Source organism: Vicia villosa, linkage group LG1 (assembly GCF_029867415.1).
Source record: "Vicia villosa cultivar HV-30 ecotype Madison, WI linkage group LG1, Vvil1.0, whole genome shotgun sequence".
Classification (NCBI taxonomy): domain Eukaryota; kingdom Viridiplantae; phylum Streptophyta; class Magnoliopsida; order Fabales; family Fabaceae; genus Vicia; species Vicia villosa.
In genome coordinates, this window is record NC_081180.1 from 119,192,578 (window position 1) to 119,210,703 (window position 18,126).

General features: G+C 35.3%; 2 protein-coding genes across 2 annotated transcripts; one reads left to right on the plus strand and one right to left on the minus strand.

The window, feature by feature from the left end:
- Positions 1–685: 685 nt before the first annotated feature.
- LOC131615604 (pentatricopeptide repeat-containing protein At4g38150-like) lies at positions 686–1,847 on the plus strand. Its single transcript, XM_058886749.1, has one exon. The coding sequence runs from the start codon at positions 756–758 to the stop codon at positions 1,656–1,658; it is 903 nt and encodes a 300-aa protein (XP_058742732.1). The 5' UTR covers positions 686–755; the 3' UTR covers positions 1,659–1,847.
- Positions 1,848–2,660: 813 nt separating this feature from the next.
- LOC131644002 (DEAD-box ATP-dependent RNA helicase 3, chloroplastic-like) lies at positions 2,661–7,017 on the minus strand. Its single transcript, XM_058914373.1, has 7 exons — positions 6,515–7,017; positions 5,957–6,087; positions 5,446–5,857; positions 5,089–5,187; positions 4,455–4,679; positions 3,241–3,812; positions 2,661–3,120 (listed from the first exon to the last, which is right to left on the minus strand). Exons 1-7 carry the CDS (start codon positions 6,869–6,871, stop codon positions 3,048–3,050), a joined length of 1,869 nt encoding a protein of 622 aa, XP_058770356.1. The 5' UTR covers positions 6,872–7,017; the 3' UTR covers positions 2,661–3,047.
- Positions 7,018–18,126: the final 11,109 nt, after the last annotated feature.

An 18,126-nucleotide genomic window follows, 5' to 3' on the forward strand; every position in this document is an offset into this window, starting at 1 on the left:
GAACCCAAAGGTATAATAAGAGTTTCTCTTAATTTTTCTATTAGATTTTTTGTACGCTCTTTTTTACTAAAAATTTGAAAAAAAAATGAAATTATAAAATTTAAGGGGTAACAACTTTAAGGGTGTGTTTGTTTTAGATGAAGTAGGAAAGAGAGAAGTTGGTGAGAGAGAAGTTGAAGAGAGATTACTCATTTCTCTTGTTTGGTTTGGTGAGAAATAGGGAAGAGAGAATGAAATTGTGTGGGCCCCATTACTTTTTCTAATCTTCCCACAAATGAGAAGAAAGGAGAAAGAGAAACAATTATTTGAGTTATTCCATATTTGCCATTGCATCTTTTTAATTAAGTCAAACACATAATATTTTATATATTTTTATAGTAAGGATAATTTTGGCCTTTTAAAATTTAACACACTTCTTTCTCTTCTATTTCTCTCATGTTTCTCTTATAACAAACAACCCTATAAATTTTTTTTATTTCTTATCTATTTCTCTCTTCTCATACACTCTCTCACCTATTTCTCTCTTCTCACTTTCTCTTTACAACCAAGCACACCCTAAGTGTCGGGTGGTACTAAGAAGTCAAATTTTCCTTTAGTGAGTCCAGTCCAATACTATATTAAAATTCAATTAAAAAATTATTTGGCGCCACCTTGGAATTTTCTAGAAGGATTCTTAATAATAGGAGAGACTGTATATTCTTCCCCCTCTTGTTATTCCACTGTTCGACTTAGACGCAGACCACAGATTATTATCAATGGCTTTCTACGCAAAATCAGCAATATCTCGCGCTCTCATTTTCACCTCCCCTTCACCCTTCTCCCGCACCAAACTTCTCCAATATACGTCACTGTTCTCCTTTCTCACATCCACACCCATTTCCACAAACCCTTCCCATTCTCCCAACTCCAATCCCATCCTACGTCATTTCACTTCCTCCAACAAAAACTTAGACACCAAACTCAATTTCTCTCCCTCCGATTCCGATTCCGATTCCGACGATGAAAGCACCGCATTAACTAAACCCACCACCGACAAGAGTAGAAAACTACCACCACCCTATGACCCATTCAGCAAGAAACCAGCAATAGAAGAACCCAAAGACCCAAAAGACTTACAAGAAATCTTCCACAAAATGAGAAGCGGTGATGGGTTGTTGAATCATGCAGTCAAGATGTTCGACGCTTTGTCCAAACAGGGTCTAACACACGAAGCGTTAGAACTTTTCGGTCAGATCAAGGACAAAGGTCAAATGCCAGATGTGGTGGCCCACACGGCCATAATTGAGGCTTATGCCAATGCTGGCCAACCAAAAGAGGCTCATAAAGCTTACATGAGAATGCTTGCTTCTGGGGTGGCTCCTAATGCTTATACCTATGCTGTTCTCATTAGGGGACTTGCGGGGAATAGTAAGTTTTCGAAGGATGCGAAGAAGTATGTAGTGGAAATGTTTGAGAAAGGGATGAGACCTAATGCTGAGACATATACTGCTGTGTTTGAGGGGTTGGTTAAAGAGGAGAAGATGGATGAGGCTGTGCAGTTGCTGGAGGAAATGAAGGGGAAGGGGTTTGTTCCTGATGAGAAAGCTGTAAAGGAGGTTCTTAGCAACAAAAGGGGACCAGTTTGTAGAACTGTTATAAACATTCTCTTTGGTAAATAGCTAAAGCTACACACTGAAGTGAAATGTATGTGATTCTGTGTAGCGTGACTGGTTTGGAACATTTCATTTTGGGGTAGCGAAAAATATACGCTCATTTTGTTTATTGTTTCATGACCATTGATATCATTCTCACTATAATCTACAACTATGTTTGATAAATTTATTATTGTAATTAATTATTTGTTAGTTAAAGATACAACAGCAACCAAAGCTTATATCAATCAAACTCTGCATGATCCATCATTTATAACTCTGCATGATCCATCATTTATACATGTATTGTTGATAGAACATCATAACATGGATCAAACTATGCATAGTCCATCACGTATATCTAGTTCAATATAAACACACTATTGTTGATAGAACATTATACCAATTGTTGGATCAACTAGTTGATAAAATAAAATTAAAAAGAGAAATGCTAATATGAGCCATTATAGCATTTGTTAATGTCTTAAAAAAATACAAATAAAAATTTGTGTTGATAATTGTGTGCTCAATTTTAAAATTAAAAAAAAACATAATTACTACTATTAAAATCCTTAATGTTTACCCTTAAGACATAAGTTACTCATGATTAAAAAAATACTAATATGTACCCTAAAAACACTAATTGGAGTATTAAAAATTGTACATTCAATTTTAAAAAAAAAAGAAAAAGAAATTACTTTTTTCAAATCATAATTATTATTTGTAAAATCACTAAAATTCTAACATGTCCTTTTAAAGTATAAGTTAGCATGCTTTATTAAAAAAATGCCACAAGAATAAGGTAGTTAAAGTGAAATCTATAGTTTGCTTAAGTTTTAAATGGTTATTACTCTTTTGGGAAATTCAAAATTTTCACATCGATAATGTAAAAATAGCATATAAAAAAGATTAGGACAGCCAATGAATCTATGATGTCTATCTTGAATAATATACTATAATATAAGAGCACATTCACAAACAAACTCACTCAAATAGTATTGGTATGCTTTGAAATAAACACATGGTTCATGGGGATAGTAATAAGAAGGCATTTCTATATAACTACTCCTGTCTTTTTTGAAATGTGGAGGTTCAAGCCGGTGATAAACATGGCGGACATACAGATAAGTTAGCATCATACAGTTAACATTCTGGCAGAATATCACTGCCGCAACACAACCGATCAATCGATTTTACAACAATGAGAAAAAAAAGGACAGAAAAAAAAAAAAGCTGAGATCAAAAGCGGGAACTTCTATGGGGAGTGGATATAACCAAATAGGAAAGATGTTGTAAATGCAGCTTTGATTCTGTAGATCTTTCAGACAGCGCATTCAATTTCTTGAACCTTTTAGGCCATCACCAATGGCAGCTCAATTCTAGGACAAGGTGAAACCAAAGTTGAACATGTTCCAACTAAAATAAGTCTCGTTTACTGGGACACTCTGACGCCCGATGCCCTGATTCTCCGCAATTAAAACAAGCCCCTCTGCAACGTACATTCAGATGCCATAAGTTATACGTATACCCCAAATATAAAGCAAATGGATTTTTAAAAAAACTATCAAACAAGAGCAAAACAGTTACTATACAACTTAAGTCCTGTTACCCGTTTGGCGATGAATATCTGTTTGGCGATGAAGATCTGTTTGGCGATGAAGTTCTGTTTGATAACGAATATCCGCTTGACCGTCTACCTCCACTTAAAAAGTCATTCCCACCTGATCGCCTACCTCCACTTGACCAGTCATCTCCACCTGATCGCCTACCTCCACTTGACCAGTCATCCCCACCTGATCGCCTACCTCCACTTGACCAGTCATCCCCACCTGATCGTCTACCACCACTTGACCAGTCATCCCCACCTGATCGTCTAACACCACTTGACCAGTCATCCCCACCAGTTCTATAACCTCTCTGATCCCTAGAACCTCTCCGAATACTTCTATCTCTATCAAGTGTATCAACTCCTAGCCTGGTAGGTAATTCTGGTAAATCTTGCATAGGTGGTGGACTAATAAATTCAAACCTGGAGCCTATGTCACGCTCAAAGGACATAACAGTTCTTTTCTGGGTAGCGGTATACATTACTACAGCAGCACCCTCTTTTCCAGCACGTCCAGTACGACCAGAGCGGTGAACAAAAGTCTCGGGACCATCGGGAAGTTCATAATGTATAATCTGAAGGAAAAAAAAAATGAAATGTCAACAAAGTTTTCAATATGTTGAGTTGAGACTATACAGCGGTTCAGTATTAGGCCAAACCATAAAAACCTTGTATTACAAATAGATACATTAAACTTATGTGATGGTATACTAAATCAAAATTGCTACAAAAGAATTAAACCTGAAATGTTTACACAAACACATCTTATGAGACATTTATAATTGGCAAGTCAGATTAACTAACTCACATTGACAAAGATTGGGTAATAAGGTCAAACTCAAACGTAGTAGAAACATCAAATATCTCTTTACAAATTTCATACAACAGGCAACCCAAATTAAGAGTTGAAATAGCATTATTCAGAATACGCATACATTCTTACTCTAACCTTAGAGATAACAATATCTCAAGACCAAATTTGTATACACTAAATTTTCACTAAATGAGTTAAAACCAAAATCTTTAATTAAAGCCCTAAATTCCAAATAACAATAATCCACATGGTTGAGCTTATTACTAAAGCCTCAGTTGGCATTAAGTATTAAAATGCATGGTAAAATTTTGAAATCTGCTAGAATTTGAGACATTTTTTATAGAACCGAGACTGAAGCTAAGAAGTTTGGGCATGGAGTAAGAAAACATCACTTTGAACTTACCAAATCAACATTGGGAATATCTAGTCCACGAGAAGCAACGTCAGTAGCAACAAGCACTGTGAATCTCCCTTGCCGAAAACCGTTCAATGTTTTCTCTCTCTGATACTGAGAGATATCACCATGCAGTGCTTTAGAAGGTATACTATTTGATAATGACAGTGCAATTTCATCAGCATCCCTTTTTGTCCGTGTGAAAACAATAGTCTTCCCACCCTTTCCATATTCCTAAATGACATGATAACATACAACAGAATTATTGAACTGCCTTCTCTTGTATTCAAGACTAGAGTAACTTGAAGTCACTTGGAAACATATAACTAACAGATTTAATGTGTGTGTGTGTATGTTGCAAGTTGCAACAGAAAAATGAGTCTCGGAGAATAGACAGCCATAAGTTTGTGTCAGGTAATCAACACAAACTACTTAACATCAAAATGATGATAAAAACTAGTTCATTGTGCATGCCTGCCAAACCAGGGAGTTTCTTTTAAACAGTTGGTAACCTGCTTCTGAACAAGAATTTTTTATTGTATAAGTTTGAATAGTGTGGGGTTTTACTCACCACCACACCCACTAAACAAAACCTCAGTGAAGCCAACTGTAGATATTACCAAACAAGTGATACCAAGCTTACATTTATAAGACCATAAAGAATTCTCCGCTTTGATGATGCAGTGGCTGATACAGCATAAAGTTTGATTCCCTCAGCAAGCTTTTCTTCTCTATCACCGACCTTGTAAAAAAGAAAAGTGAAAGCCATCATTACCATTTTTGTAGGAATTAAAACATATCATAATTGCAATCACTTAAAGATCGGTAAGCACAATTCTGTCTTCTTGACATATAATTAGAGGAAAATGCAAATTAGAAGATACTGATTTGAAAGGGATGCAAGCTATCCCTTTATACAAACTAACAAATATTCGCTCAATTATACTTCATTCATGTATATTTGGAGATAAGAGATAATAAAAAGTAAGAGAAATTTTACCAAATCAATAGTCAAAGGATTGTTCAAATGTTTTCTTGACAACTTCTTGACCCAACCCGGCATGGTTGCAGAGAAAAGCATGATCTGCCGCTGAGATGGGATCTTTTCTAAAATCAATTCCACATCCTCCTCAAACCCAACAGCAAGCATCTGATCGGCCTCATCAAGTACCAAATACTGAATTTCATTAAGTTTAAGGCTTTTTCCATTTATCAAGTCAATTAGCCTCCCAGGTGTTCCGACCACAACATCAACACCACGTGAAAGCGCATTCCTCTGAATATCATAAGAAACACCACCATAAACACAAACAGTGTTCAGAAAAGGTGCTGATTCTTGTATCTCCTTCTCGACTTGCTTTGCTAACTCCCTAGTTGGTGCAAGGACCAGTACTTTAGGAAGCCGCCCCCGCCTGAGATAAAAAGAACGTGGAAATGTCTCAATACACATAACACAAGTTAGTAATTAACAAATAGGTTTTATGAATTACAACACACAGATAATGAATCACCTCATGGTGCTTTCTTCATTCTCAGTGAGACCCTTGATAATTGGAATTCCAAATGCTAGTGTCTTCCCGGTCCCAGTCCTTGCACGAGCAATGATATCTCTACCTTCTATTGCAGGCAGCAACACGGCTCTCTAATCAACAAGAAAAAGGTAAATTTGCATTAAGTTTAACCAAAGTCAAATCCAACAAATATTTTTTTGGTAAGAGGCCAATGAACCACACACAGTAAAGGCATACATGTGTAAATATACTACTAATAATAACAACAACAACAATGTTTGGTTTAAAGTTGGCAGTACATTTCATTTATACTTTTCCATCGTCCATTAGTCAAACCAAGTGTATGTTTGTTTTACCTTTGGGAAGAGCCAAGAGCATTTCTAGAGGTGTAGATAAGGTTTAATGAAACTTAATTTTGCAAGATAAGGTTTAAGCAAACTTAATTTTGCAAACTTAATTTTGCAAACTTTTATCCAAACCTATAATAATTCAAACCAATAGAAGCACGTAACATTTTACACTTGTTGAAACTAAAACTACAAAAACAAAGTTCGATACCTGAATAGGGAAGAGACTGGTAATTCCTCGTCTTCGGAGCGAGTCCACAAGTCGAGAAGGAAAATCGAGTTTGGAAACGTCGAGTTCGTCTTTGCTGACGGCAACAGGGAGGTTGTTGAGTTGGTCATTAGAGTCATCATCAACGTTAAAACCCTTGAAGGCTTCTTGAGCGGTGAGAGTGGAAGTGTTGGGAGTGGCAATAGCGGAGATAACGAAAGAAACGGCGGGGGTTTTGTGGTTGGGACGGAGACGGAGAAGGGTGTTGAAACGGGAAGTGTTGTGGAGTGAAAAGGAGGCTGGGGTTTTGGGAATTTGAAGAGAGGGAGGAGTTCCAATGGTACCGGAAATGGAAGCCATTTGGTGTTGGAATGGAAGGGTTTGGGTTTGAGAGGATAGAGGAGGGAGCGGCAAGAAAGGAGATAAGGCCGCAGAGTGTGGGAGTGGAGTGTAAGATGGCCTTTTAAACCTCCACGTCTTTGTTTCTATGCTCTTCTTTCTTCTGTGGCTGTCTTATAATTACGCTGTTAGTGATGTTAGTGAGTCAGGTTCTCTTAACTGTCAATAATCTAGATATTTTGTAAGATAATCTCTCCCGTCCAAAATTTTACAAACTAAATTTATCTATAAATATATAAGATGATAATACTTTTATGAAATTGTTCTGATGTTTATTTGTTTCAAATAAATTGTCAGTTTCAGTTTAGAATATTATTGAAATATTGAAAAAAAATTGCACTAATATATCATTGTTTAGAATGTCTCAAACTAACTTCCAACTATAAATATAATGATTGTATTAATATTAATACGGGTATTTTAATAAATAAATTTTATTTTATTATTTAAATTAAGAGTTAAAAGGTAGTGCACTGACAGTGTAAAATAATTTTACACTGTCAACCAATAGAGAACCATCAATATGTCATGTCATTAAAGTTTTTTTTTAAATAAAAGAATGTTTTAATTGGATACATGGTGGTGATTGGTTGACAGTGTAAAAATATTTTACACTGTCAGTGCATGACCCTTTTTCTCTTAAATTAATATAGTTAATTATTTTTTAATGACTGCTCACAAATGAGATGCTTATAATGAAATAATAGAATATTTTGAATGGTTATGTTTATTATGGTTTGTGTTCTAGGCCGCACCACACAGGGGGCCTAATAACAACGGCCCAAGAAGTATAATGGTTAGCCAAACCAAACAAGGGAGAGGTGTACTATCTCGACAAGGAAGTAAGTAATCTCAACCCAAGGGAAATTAGACGGATTCCTGCATCTCGCGTAGAGCTGTTAAAACGGGCCGTATAAATTAGGTTGGCCCAAAAACCCATAACAAATTTAGGACTTGAACAAAAAAATTTAAGACCCATTTATTATTCATTATTCAGATTTTTAAGTAAAAACCCGATGTTTATTCGGGCTAGCCTGACGGGGTAGCGGATAGTCCTCTTATTTTTTTAATAATAAAAATAATTTAAAATGATGAAATTTTAAAATAAACTAGTTGTTATTTGGTGTTTATGATATTTTGTTTTGGCAATGTTAATTGAGTTTACTCATTTCAACTAGCTTATACAGTTAGAGCTAATCAAAATAGTTTAAGAAGTTGTCCAACAGTATCAAGTACCAGGGTCACTTAAAATATGTTCCTTTTGAATTGAAGTGTTTATTAGTTATATTTGTGAATTGTGAGCCACTGCCTATTCTTATTTAACACGTCCTTATTTTCTTTTGCAGGCATTGAAGAACTCTAATATATTTTAGTTTGTTTAAAATCTTTTAATCTTGTATACGCTGTTTAGGAAATTAAAAGATGTATGCATTGTAATTACAATCCATTTAAAGACAATGTTTCCTTTTCTGTATCCTAAATGTCAAGAGAATTATCTATTGTGTATATACATTGAAGTAGGGTATATTAGATACCACTTTACCATGAATTTCTAAAAAAGAATGAGAAATGGAGTGATGTAGTTATTATTGCGAGAAAGTGAATTTGAGATGAATTGGGCCTTAGTCATTTGAGATGAATTAGGCTCCACTGCCTACGCTTTTGTATTTTCTAGATCTGAAGGGGTGAGCCACCTACGCAGGCAAAAATGTGTGTAGTAATAGTATGACTCAGATGAGAAGTCATACAAGGGACGCATTTAAGTTGTGTCAGAATTGAGAAATGTGTTTAGTTTGTATTGGATACACATCATTTAGGAGTCGGTTATGAAAGGGGAATGTATTAGCACTCCTCACATCTGTTGTACTCAACGAGACCCATTTAGTTAATTTTGCGAAAGAGAGTTAGCTTATATTTATGTGTGATCTTTTACTTATTATGTGAGAAAGAGAGAAGGAAAAAAAATATTTTTGGTATTTTTTATTATTATTGGGCTTGACAAGATTTTAGAATCTTGTGCCTAAGTATTTCTGAGTCCAATGGAAAAGTCAGAGCTTATGTAGTTCTTAAGAGAACTTAAAAGTTTTGGGTTTGGGCGATACAGACAAGTGTCTAGACCAACACAAACGTATGTTGGAGAAAAGGTGCTAAAAGAAAAGGTTGTAGGTTATTAAGTCAAGGTGTGGGCAATTAAAGGAAATAAAAGAAAATACGAAAAATAAAACAAATAAATCATAAAAAGAAATAATAAAAGGGAGTGGAATGCACTATCAATACAAGAGTAAGAATAAATGTCATAAAAGAAATACTATAAATAAAGGGATGCACTATACAAAAAGAAAACATAAAAGAAATAGTAAAATGAGCGAGGAATATTAATGAATTAATTGCTTAAACTAAAAATAAAACAAAAATTTTTTTGGATTTTTTAATATGTGAACAAATGAAATTTAATAGGTCCACGAAAAAAAATCGAAATCAGATATAAAATAGCTAAACAAAATAAGTAAAACAAGAAAAGGAACAAAAATCAGAAGCATTGACGAGCTGAGCCAAACAAGGTGTAAAAAGCAAAACAAAACAAAAATAAATGCCCAAGGGCGAATGAGCCCAGTTGGGAGCCGAACAGAAAAAAGGGGATGGACACGTGTCAAACTACAATTGAATTTGGAAATTGCTTATGGACATCAACAATTGTTCTTCTTCTTTTGGCCATAACTTGCTCAATTTTTCATGGAATTAATCAAATGAATAATGAAAATTCATCTACTCACTCTCACGAACATCATGAAATGCTCAGTATTAAAAAATAAAATAAAAATTAATTCACAGTTTTATCACTTTTGCTCAAGGAGGTTTAAGAACACTTTAAACTCTTGATTTTGAATTAATGAAGTTTCTATGCAAAATAGTGATGATTAAGAACAAATTAAGTGCAGGAAAAATAATAATGCCAAAAAATTAAATAAATAATACACATTAAAAGCCTATCTAGATGAAATTCAATAAAGAAAAATACAAATTGACTTAAAAATTGGAGAGAAATTTGTGCGAGGTTTTTGCTCTATTTTGTGAATGATTCTTGGTGAAATTTGTGAATGAGAATGAGTTTATTTATAGGATCTAAACAGTGGCGAAGCCAGAAAAAATATAAAGTCTGGGCAAAAATTTAATGATCGCAAATTTATATTATATATAATATATAAATAGTTATCAATCAAAATAAAAGAGACTCGTCATTTTGTCAACAAAAATATAATTTAAAATAAAAGAGATAAATCATAACCTGATTCGAATTCCGATTGCACAACATTCACATTCTCAACATTTACTCTATTAACTAAAAATCTCTTCATATCTGAAATTAAATAATTCATATCTGAAAATAAAAAATCTTAAGTTAATACTCAATTAATATATTTTCTAGGTTTTCCAACAAAAATAAACATATACAATTTTATTTATAGAACACTTAATTTAATTTCACTTTCAAAAGTAAAGTTTACAAATTACAATGTTACTTCATTTATATTTGAATTTCGGATGCTTAATTTATATCTGTGATACTTAGAGTGTGTTTGTTTCGGTGCTAGAAAAAAAATTCCTGGGAATCTGAGGCTGGAAACAATTTTACCTTTGTTTGATAGATGGGAAAGAAAAAAATGTCTTGGAATAAATAATACCCAAGAGTAAAAGTTACTCATGAAATTGTAAATATTTATTTTCATGTCAAAGGGTGAGAATCTTTTATTCCCATGGGAATAAAAAATAACTAACTATAACTACCCACTTTCATACTATTTCAACACATTATTTTTTATTTTTAAAATTTTAAAATGATAAATAAAATAAAATTCAAAATTATTCCAAGAAATCTTAATTATTTACCAAACAAATTGATGGAAATAAAACTTCTAGGATTAACATTCCTAAGAATAACATTCCTGAAATTATAATTTTAATCTCTCAAACAAACACACCCTTAGTTTACAAATTTACAATGTCACAGCAAGACAATTACACCACCACGTGTATTTGCCTTTTCCAAGTGTTGCATTACAATATCACCAATCACTTTCAATTTCAAATATAATGGTAGAAATAATTATTAGCTATTATCTATTTCACAATATTATCCTATTACTATTATCTATTTTAATTTATATATTACCATGTTATCCTATATAATCTATTTCACAACAGAACCTTGTCTTGGGCAAAAATAAACATTTTGCGAAATTGAAGAATAAATCGAAAACCAACAACAGAATCTTGCAGAAATAATGTATATAAAAGAATATGTTTGGAAAATTGAAGAATATAAACAGAAAAACAAGTTTTAGACATTTGCAAGACCTTGGAGAAGAATCGTTTAGGATTCTGAGATACAGTGGCGGTTCGGCACGAAATGAGGAGACGGAGAGGTGGGAAGTGCGCAAGGTAGTAATAGTGGCACTGTGGAGGTGCGAAAGATGAGGGATGAGACGGAGAGCTGCGGAGGCGCACTAGACGGAGGGAAGAGACGGAGAGCTACGGAGGAGACGAAGAGTTGCGGTTTCTTTTTCAGTTTCGATTACCCCTCGTTTTGCCCTTTCTATTTTTTCTTTCTTTTTTTTTTAAATTTTTTTTTGGGCCAAAGTCAAAAATTAATTGGGCTAGAGCCTGGGCATGTGCCCGGTCTCGCCGGGCCCAAGAACCGCCTATGGCTCTAAAAATGATAGTTTAGGAGTTAAGAAAAAGAAGGTGAGGAGTGTGTGAGTGTATTCTAAAAGCTTATTTAATTAAATAGTAAATAATGATGTATTATATGCACTCACACCTTATTTACTATTTAATTAAATAAGCTTTTAGGGTGTCTTTTTTGGTTGGACGAGGTGTCGAAGCTCCGGGTGCATTTCGATTCTTTAAGGCGTCTTTTTTGGTTGGACGAGAGGTGGAAGCTCCCTGCTTTGTATTTGCTCGTCGGTGCATTGTTGGGTTGCCGGCTTCACCAGGGACGTGGTTTAAGGACGACAGTTGAAAATTTAGGATCTCGGAGTTACCTTTATTGAATGCTTCTACAAGGCGCTTTCTGATCACCAGGGTACGAACGTCCCAACTTCTTTCTTACTCGAAGTGAATATCTACCTTAAGTAGTCTACAGGTTGTCGACAGTCTGCCTATAGGCAATCCGGCCTGGTGGTCGGCTCCCTCTTAGATTTGAAGGATGGTTGAATGTGGCTGACTCTCTCGTGCAAGCGGTCGCTTCGCCAAAAACCATGGTATTTTTCTTCTGAGTATGTGATCGGCGAGTCCCATTCAATTTTGCTATTTTGACCATGAAGGTTTGACGGTCGGCTGCTTACGGTAGACTGATGAAGTTCAAAGAATGCTGCTCACAGACTATCGTCTTCGAGCTTCGACCTTAGTGGAAACAAATGTGTTGGTTGGGCCGCTTAAGGTGTTGGTTTGTTCAACACTTTTGCTCTTCGATCACATGTGTTCCTGGACGCATATTCCTCTTGATGTACTGTCTTAGAATAGTAGGGACGAGGTAGTTCATCAGTAGGTCGTCACTGGAATCAAGTGTTATCCCGATGATAATTAACCCATGCGATAAGGAAATGATACAATAGAGTCAATCTCCTGCATTATTGTCTGATGGTCCTGGCCCGAGGGGGTCCTGACCACCGGTACGAGATCTGATGAAGCGGTAAAGCGCCAAGCAAAAAATAATAGGTTTATTATTACCGGGTGATATAGGTTATATTGTATCGTAGTCCACAGAGATTGGTAGAGAAAAACCGACGTTCAATGTTCTCGTATTCTAAGTTTCATGATTGGGTTACAGAAAGTAAAATGTGGGAAAAGTAAATAAAAGCAAATAAGCAATCTATTGTAGCTTAAGAGAATTCATTATGGAATCGTATTTCTACTCTACCCGTCAAATACTTAAATTTGAAGATCTATCGCTCAACACTCACAATACGCATTAAAATCACCAGGCATCATACGAGACACAACGTCAATGTCCATTTCTACAACACCGACGAGAGCTCAACCATACTATTCACATCAGCGATTTCTCCACCGACACAAACAACACGGAGGCATTAAACTAGATACCCATTACGATTATTAGCCCCAAATCTATTTATACAATTCAGAAACTAATAGTTATCATTCCTGATCAAGATCTATGATGTCTATTTCTATAACACCACAAATACAAAGCATTTAAGCAAAAAGATCAAGAACAACAACAATGATGATTTGTAAAGTGAATATATAAACGATCCCAAGATCAACAAATGTACATACAAGAGAGGAAAACATACAAACCCCACCATTGGAATGGGTCACTGAGAAGAAGAAGAACCAGCAGAAACTTCTCGTGTTGTCGGCACAATCGGAGACCACCCGAGCTCAATCGACATGATGAGACACCCAGTAGTATTACTTGAACCTCTAAACTACAAAGAATGGATCAGAGCTCAGCTTTGTCCAAGAAGAGATGATAAAAAACCTAAAAAATCTGTTCTAAGCTATTTATACAAAACTGAAAATCGCAGACCGCGCTAAGCACGGAATAGCGCGCTTAGCACGGTGTCCTTTATTTGTCTTAAACCGCCAGAGCGCGCTTAGCGCCAAAAACCCACGCTAAGCACGATACCTACTGGCAGACTGGTCTCAAAAGATCCCAGACCGCTTAAGCACGGTATAGCGCGCTTAGCACGCTCAACAGAACAACAAAATTTTATTTCTTCAAAACGCGTTCGCAGCCGTGTCTACGACACTTTATCCCTCAAAGCTCCGAATACGCTGAAATACCTACAAAAGACAACAAAACTATCAAACGGTACATATTTACACGAAAATGTAACAAAACACAAACGATACAAATATACACAAAAACGGAGAATTATTCAAACGGTATTAACAAAAAGTCTCGATAAGTGCCACTATTTACTTACACAAAATAACTACATTTTTGCACTTATCAAACTCTCCCCAACTTGAATTTGTTTGTCCTCAAACAAGGCCAAACACTCAAATCGCAAAAGTAAAAATCCAAAGAATCAAGAATCAACAAGATTTAAAAAAACGAAACAATTGTACGGTTCAAACAAAAACGTACGAACAATATAAATACTTACCACAATCCTACAACGACAACATGAAAACGAAACAAATCCTGAGTACAAAAATCATACAAAACATTCTAAAACAAAACATGCTCAATCACGAATCACGCCTAGCAAAAATTCATCGGTAGATGAAAAACACCGAAAGGTGAGGACTTTGACACACACCCAACAATCTTGCAAACAATAGACAAAATTATGCGTTCATCCAAATACAGTATTGAAAATACAATGGCACGAATCACAAGGGCTTTAAAGGTTGTAATGCGGCTCGGTTAACAAACAAGTGATAAGTCCTAAAGCTAAACGAAACAAAAACTTGCCTAAACCTAAGGGATTAATTACTTCCACAAAGTTTCAAACAATACAATTCCACTCCAACTTTATTTTTCCTCACAAGTTGTCAAACCAAACACAAAACTTATTCGCACAATTTTATTTCACTACTCTTTTTGTTATTTTATTTTTCAAACTTTTTCTCTTTTTTCTTTCTTTTTCACATATTTTTTTTCTTTTTCTTTTTCTTTTCACAACCTGATACCAACCCCAACATAAGTAAGCAAACTTCATCTCCCCAACTTGGATACAACTATCATCATAATAAGAATACTCCCTACTTTTTAAGGCAAGGTAAAAATTCACACTATAAATCATAGTTGAGGGTTCAAGAAAACAAAGAATCAACATCCATACACAATTGAAAACCAAACGCTCGTAGACAAACATTAAGCAAAAACAACATGGATATTGACAAAAGGCTCAAAGGGGATACTGATGGTCACACACTCACAAGGTGAATTGACATGTGGCTATGGTAGTTGTGCTCAGAATCAAACAAGTGCCTTGATCACTTTCGTGAAGTCACAAAATCAATACAAACGACAGATTAAACATAATAATATCCAGTTAAAACAAGAAATGTCGGTCACTCGCATATGTACACAATGGAAGCCACCTCACATTTATGGTAAAAAAAGGGAAACTAATGTGATTCAAGTCATGAGCAAGTTATGCAAAAAGAACGAGTAGTATGAAAATTGTACAAATGAAAAGTCTCATAAACATGTTATGCTATAGAAAGCGATAAACGAGTACCTTGCTATGTACAAATTCGAAAAATCATTACCGCACAATTGGCATGTTGAATCAATCAAAATTAGAGAATTACCAAATGCGACTTCAAGTAATCGGGCCAAAATTTGAGTCTAAACAACAACAAAAGAATTAACACATACTACTAATAATTACTACACTATAAGGCCTTGGTGGCAGTGGAAAAAAAGGCGAGCCAAGCGAACAGTTAAAAAGAGCTCATTGGCCAAAAATAGTAGATCGCGCTAAGCGCGGTGAGCGCGCTAAGCGTGCTATACCAGTTGGGTAAAAAACTAGTACAACAACAATGCAATCCCATTCACTCTCCACTTCTCGCCTACACAACTCATTTCTAGACAAATTAAACAGAATTTACAACCGTTGGGGTGCCTCCCAACAAGCGCTTGTTTTACGTCGTTAGCTCGACACCTTTATTGTCTCGCGAATGGAAAGTGACTTCCTCGCGACACGCCAATGGTTTCGCCTCAAACGTAACCTAAAGAAAGCAACCTGACCAAACATTTAACAAACTAATCAAAAGCAAAAGTATATACAAGTATGTGTAAAAACACAAATATACATAAAATGCAATATTTACAAAATCCTTAATTGTCTAAACAAATTGAAAAATGAAGATTTAGAATTGACGAACTATCCGAGTTCAATTTGTTTAGCTAACTTCACCTTGCTAAATAGCAAAAGTGAAGAGGAACAAAAAAAAACACACAAACATGTTCAAGCATGAGAACATAAACACGGTATCAATATACAAAACTAAACAAGTATGAGAATATGCACAAAATATACGATATGGACATATTTACGAAACTTATAACGTGAAACCGTTGCAATGCGATTAATCTCAAAACCAATCCCCGGCAACGACGCCATTTTGTTGAAGCGGTAAAGCGGCAAGCAAAAAGTAATAGGTTTATTATTATCGGGTGATATAGGTTATATCGTATCGTATTCCACAAAGATTGGTAGAGAAAAGCTACCGTTCAATGTTCTCGTATTCTAAGTTTCATGATTGGGTTACGGAAAGTAAAATGCGAGAAAAGTAAATAAAAGCAAATAAACAATCTATTATAGCTTAAGAGAATTCATTATGGAATCGTATTTCTACTCTACCCGTCGAATACTTAAATATGAAGATCCATCGCTCAACACTCACATTACGCATTAAAATCACCAGGCATCATATGAGACGCAACGTCAATGTCCATTTCTGCAACACAGATGAGAGCTCAACCATACTATTCACATCATCGATTTCTCCACCGACACAAACAACACGGAGGTATTAAAATCGATACCCATTACGATTATTAGCCCCAAATCTATTTATAAAATTCAGAAACTAATAGTTATCATTCCTGATCAAGATCTATGATGTCTATTTCTACAACACCACAAATACAAAGCATTTAAGCAAAAAGATCAAGAATAACAACAATGATGATTTGTAAAGTGAATATATAAACGATCCCAAGATCAACAAATGTACATACAAGAGAGGAAAAATATACATACAAACTCCACCATTGGAATGAGTCACAAGGAAGAAGAAGAACAAGCGGAAACTTCTCGTGTTATCGGTACAATCGGAGACCACCCGAGCTCAATCGACATGATGAGACACCCAATAGTGTTGCTTGAACCTCTAAACTACAAAGAATTGATCAGAGCTCAACTTTGTCCAAGTAGAGATGATAAAAAACCTAAAAAATTTGTTCTAAGCTATTTATACAAAACCGAAAATCGCAGACCGCGCTAAGCTTGGAATAACGCGCTTAGCACGGTGTCCTTTATTTTTCTTAAACCGCCAGAGCGCGCTTAGCGCCAAAAACCCGCGCTAAGCACGGTACCTACTGGCAGACTGGTCTCAAAAGCTCCCAGACCACGCTCAACTGAACAACAAAATTTTATTTCTTCAAAACGCGTTCGCAGCCGTGTCTTCCACACTTTATTTCTCAAAGCTCCGAATACGCAAAAATACCTACAAAAAGACAACAAAACTATCAAACGATACATATTTACACGAAAATGTAACAAAACACAAACGATACAAATATACACAAAAACGGGAAATTATTCAAACGTTATTAACAAAAAGTCTCGATAAGTGTCACTATTTACTTACACAAAATAACTACATTTTGGCAGTTATCAAGATCCTGTAGCACATTGAAGGCACTTTGGTAACAGATCGACATCCGTCATTAATTATGAACTTGCCGTATCTTGGAGATCGCCACGGTAAATACCCCGATAGCTGCAGAAAGCATATGTGACTTTAGGTTGGAAGGTATATATTGTGAATCTTCGACACGATCTTCATGGAAATTGTCTTCAGCCTCTGGCGTAAATCTAGATCTGGATCTAAGATCCTTCTTTCTGCTACTTTGCGGAGTTCTCGAGAGAATCTGAGATCTGGAGTTTTGAGAAATCCTAATCGAAATGATGATTGATTGAATCGATTGCAACAAATCTCTGTGTTCGATTCTGATTGTTCTCGATTCTAAGATTTGAGGAGGTTAGGAAATGGTAAATCAAATATTTGAATTTGAAATTGCAGGAACCTAGACCTAGAACTTCTATATTCGCACGATGGAGTTGGAAAGCAAACATGAATTCGTGGAAATCGTAGGAATCAAAAGTTGTTTCCTACAGACGACACCACTGTTCTATTCGAAAACTAGAAATGGATGCAGTTGGAAAACTGATGATCTTGAACAGAGACTCCGACCTCTTTTACGGTTGCGCGGGTGGAGTTGCATTGTTAGCACTACAACGCTTAAGTCAGTTCAAGATTTAGACATGTGTAATGAAAAGTAGAGATCAGAGAATGTACCTTGCTTTTGACATGGAGACTGATTTTATATCTTAGAACAAGTAAAATAAATTTGAAATAAACTCAACCTTAGTCATTTAATCTTTGACCGGTTCAAAATAATATCTAAAAATATTTCTAGTGGTTTGTTTGATTTTCTCTTTGAA

Excerpts from the sequence above, each read along its gene's own strand:
- LOC131644002 (XM_058914373.1), bottom strand. The coding sequence starts at position 6,871 with ATGGCTTCCATTTCCGGTACCATTGGAACTCCTCCCTCTCTTCAAATT. Across the intron at positions 5,188-5,445 it reads ATCCTTTGACTATTGATTTG|GTCGGTGATAGAGAAGAAAA; the intron begins GTAAAATTTCTC and ends CTTTTTTACAAG. Across the intron at positions 3,813-4,454 it reads ATATTCCCAATGTTGATTTG|ATTATACATTATGAACTTCC; the intron begins GTAAGTTCAAAG and ends TTTTTCCTTCAG.
- LOC131615604 (XM_058886749.1), top strand. The coding sequence starts at position 756 with ATGGCTTTCTACGCAAAATCAGCAATATCTCGCGCTCTCATTTTCACC.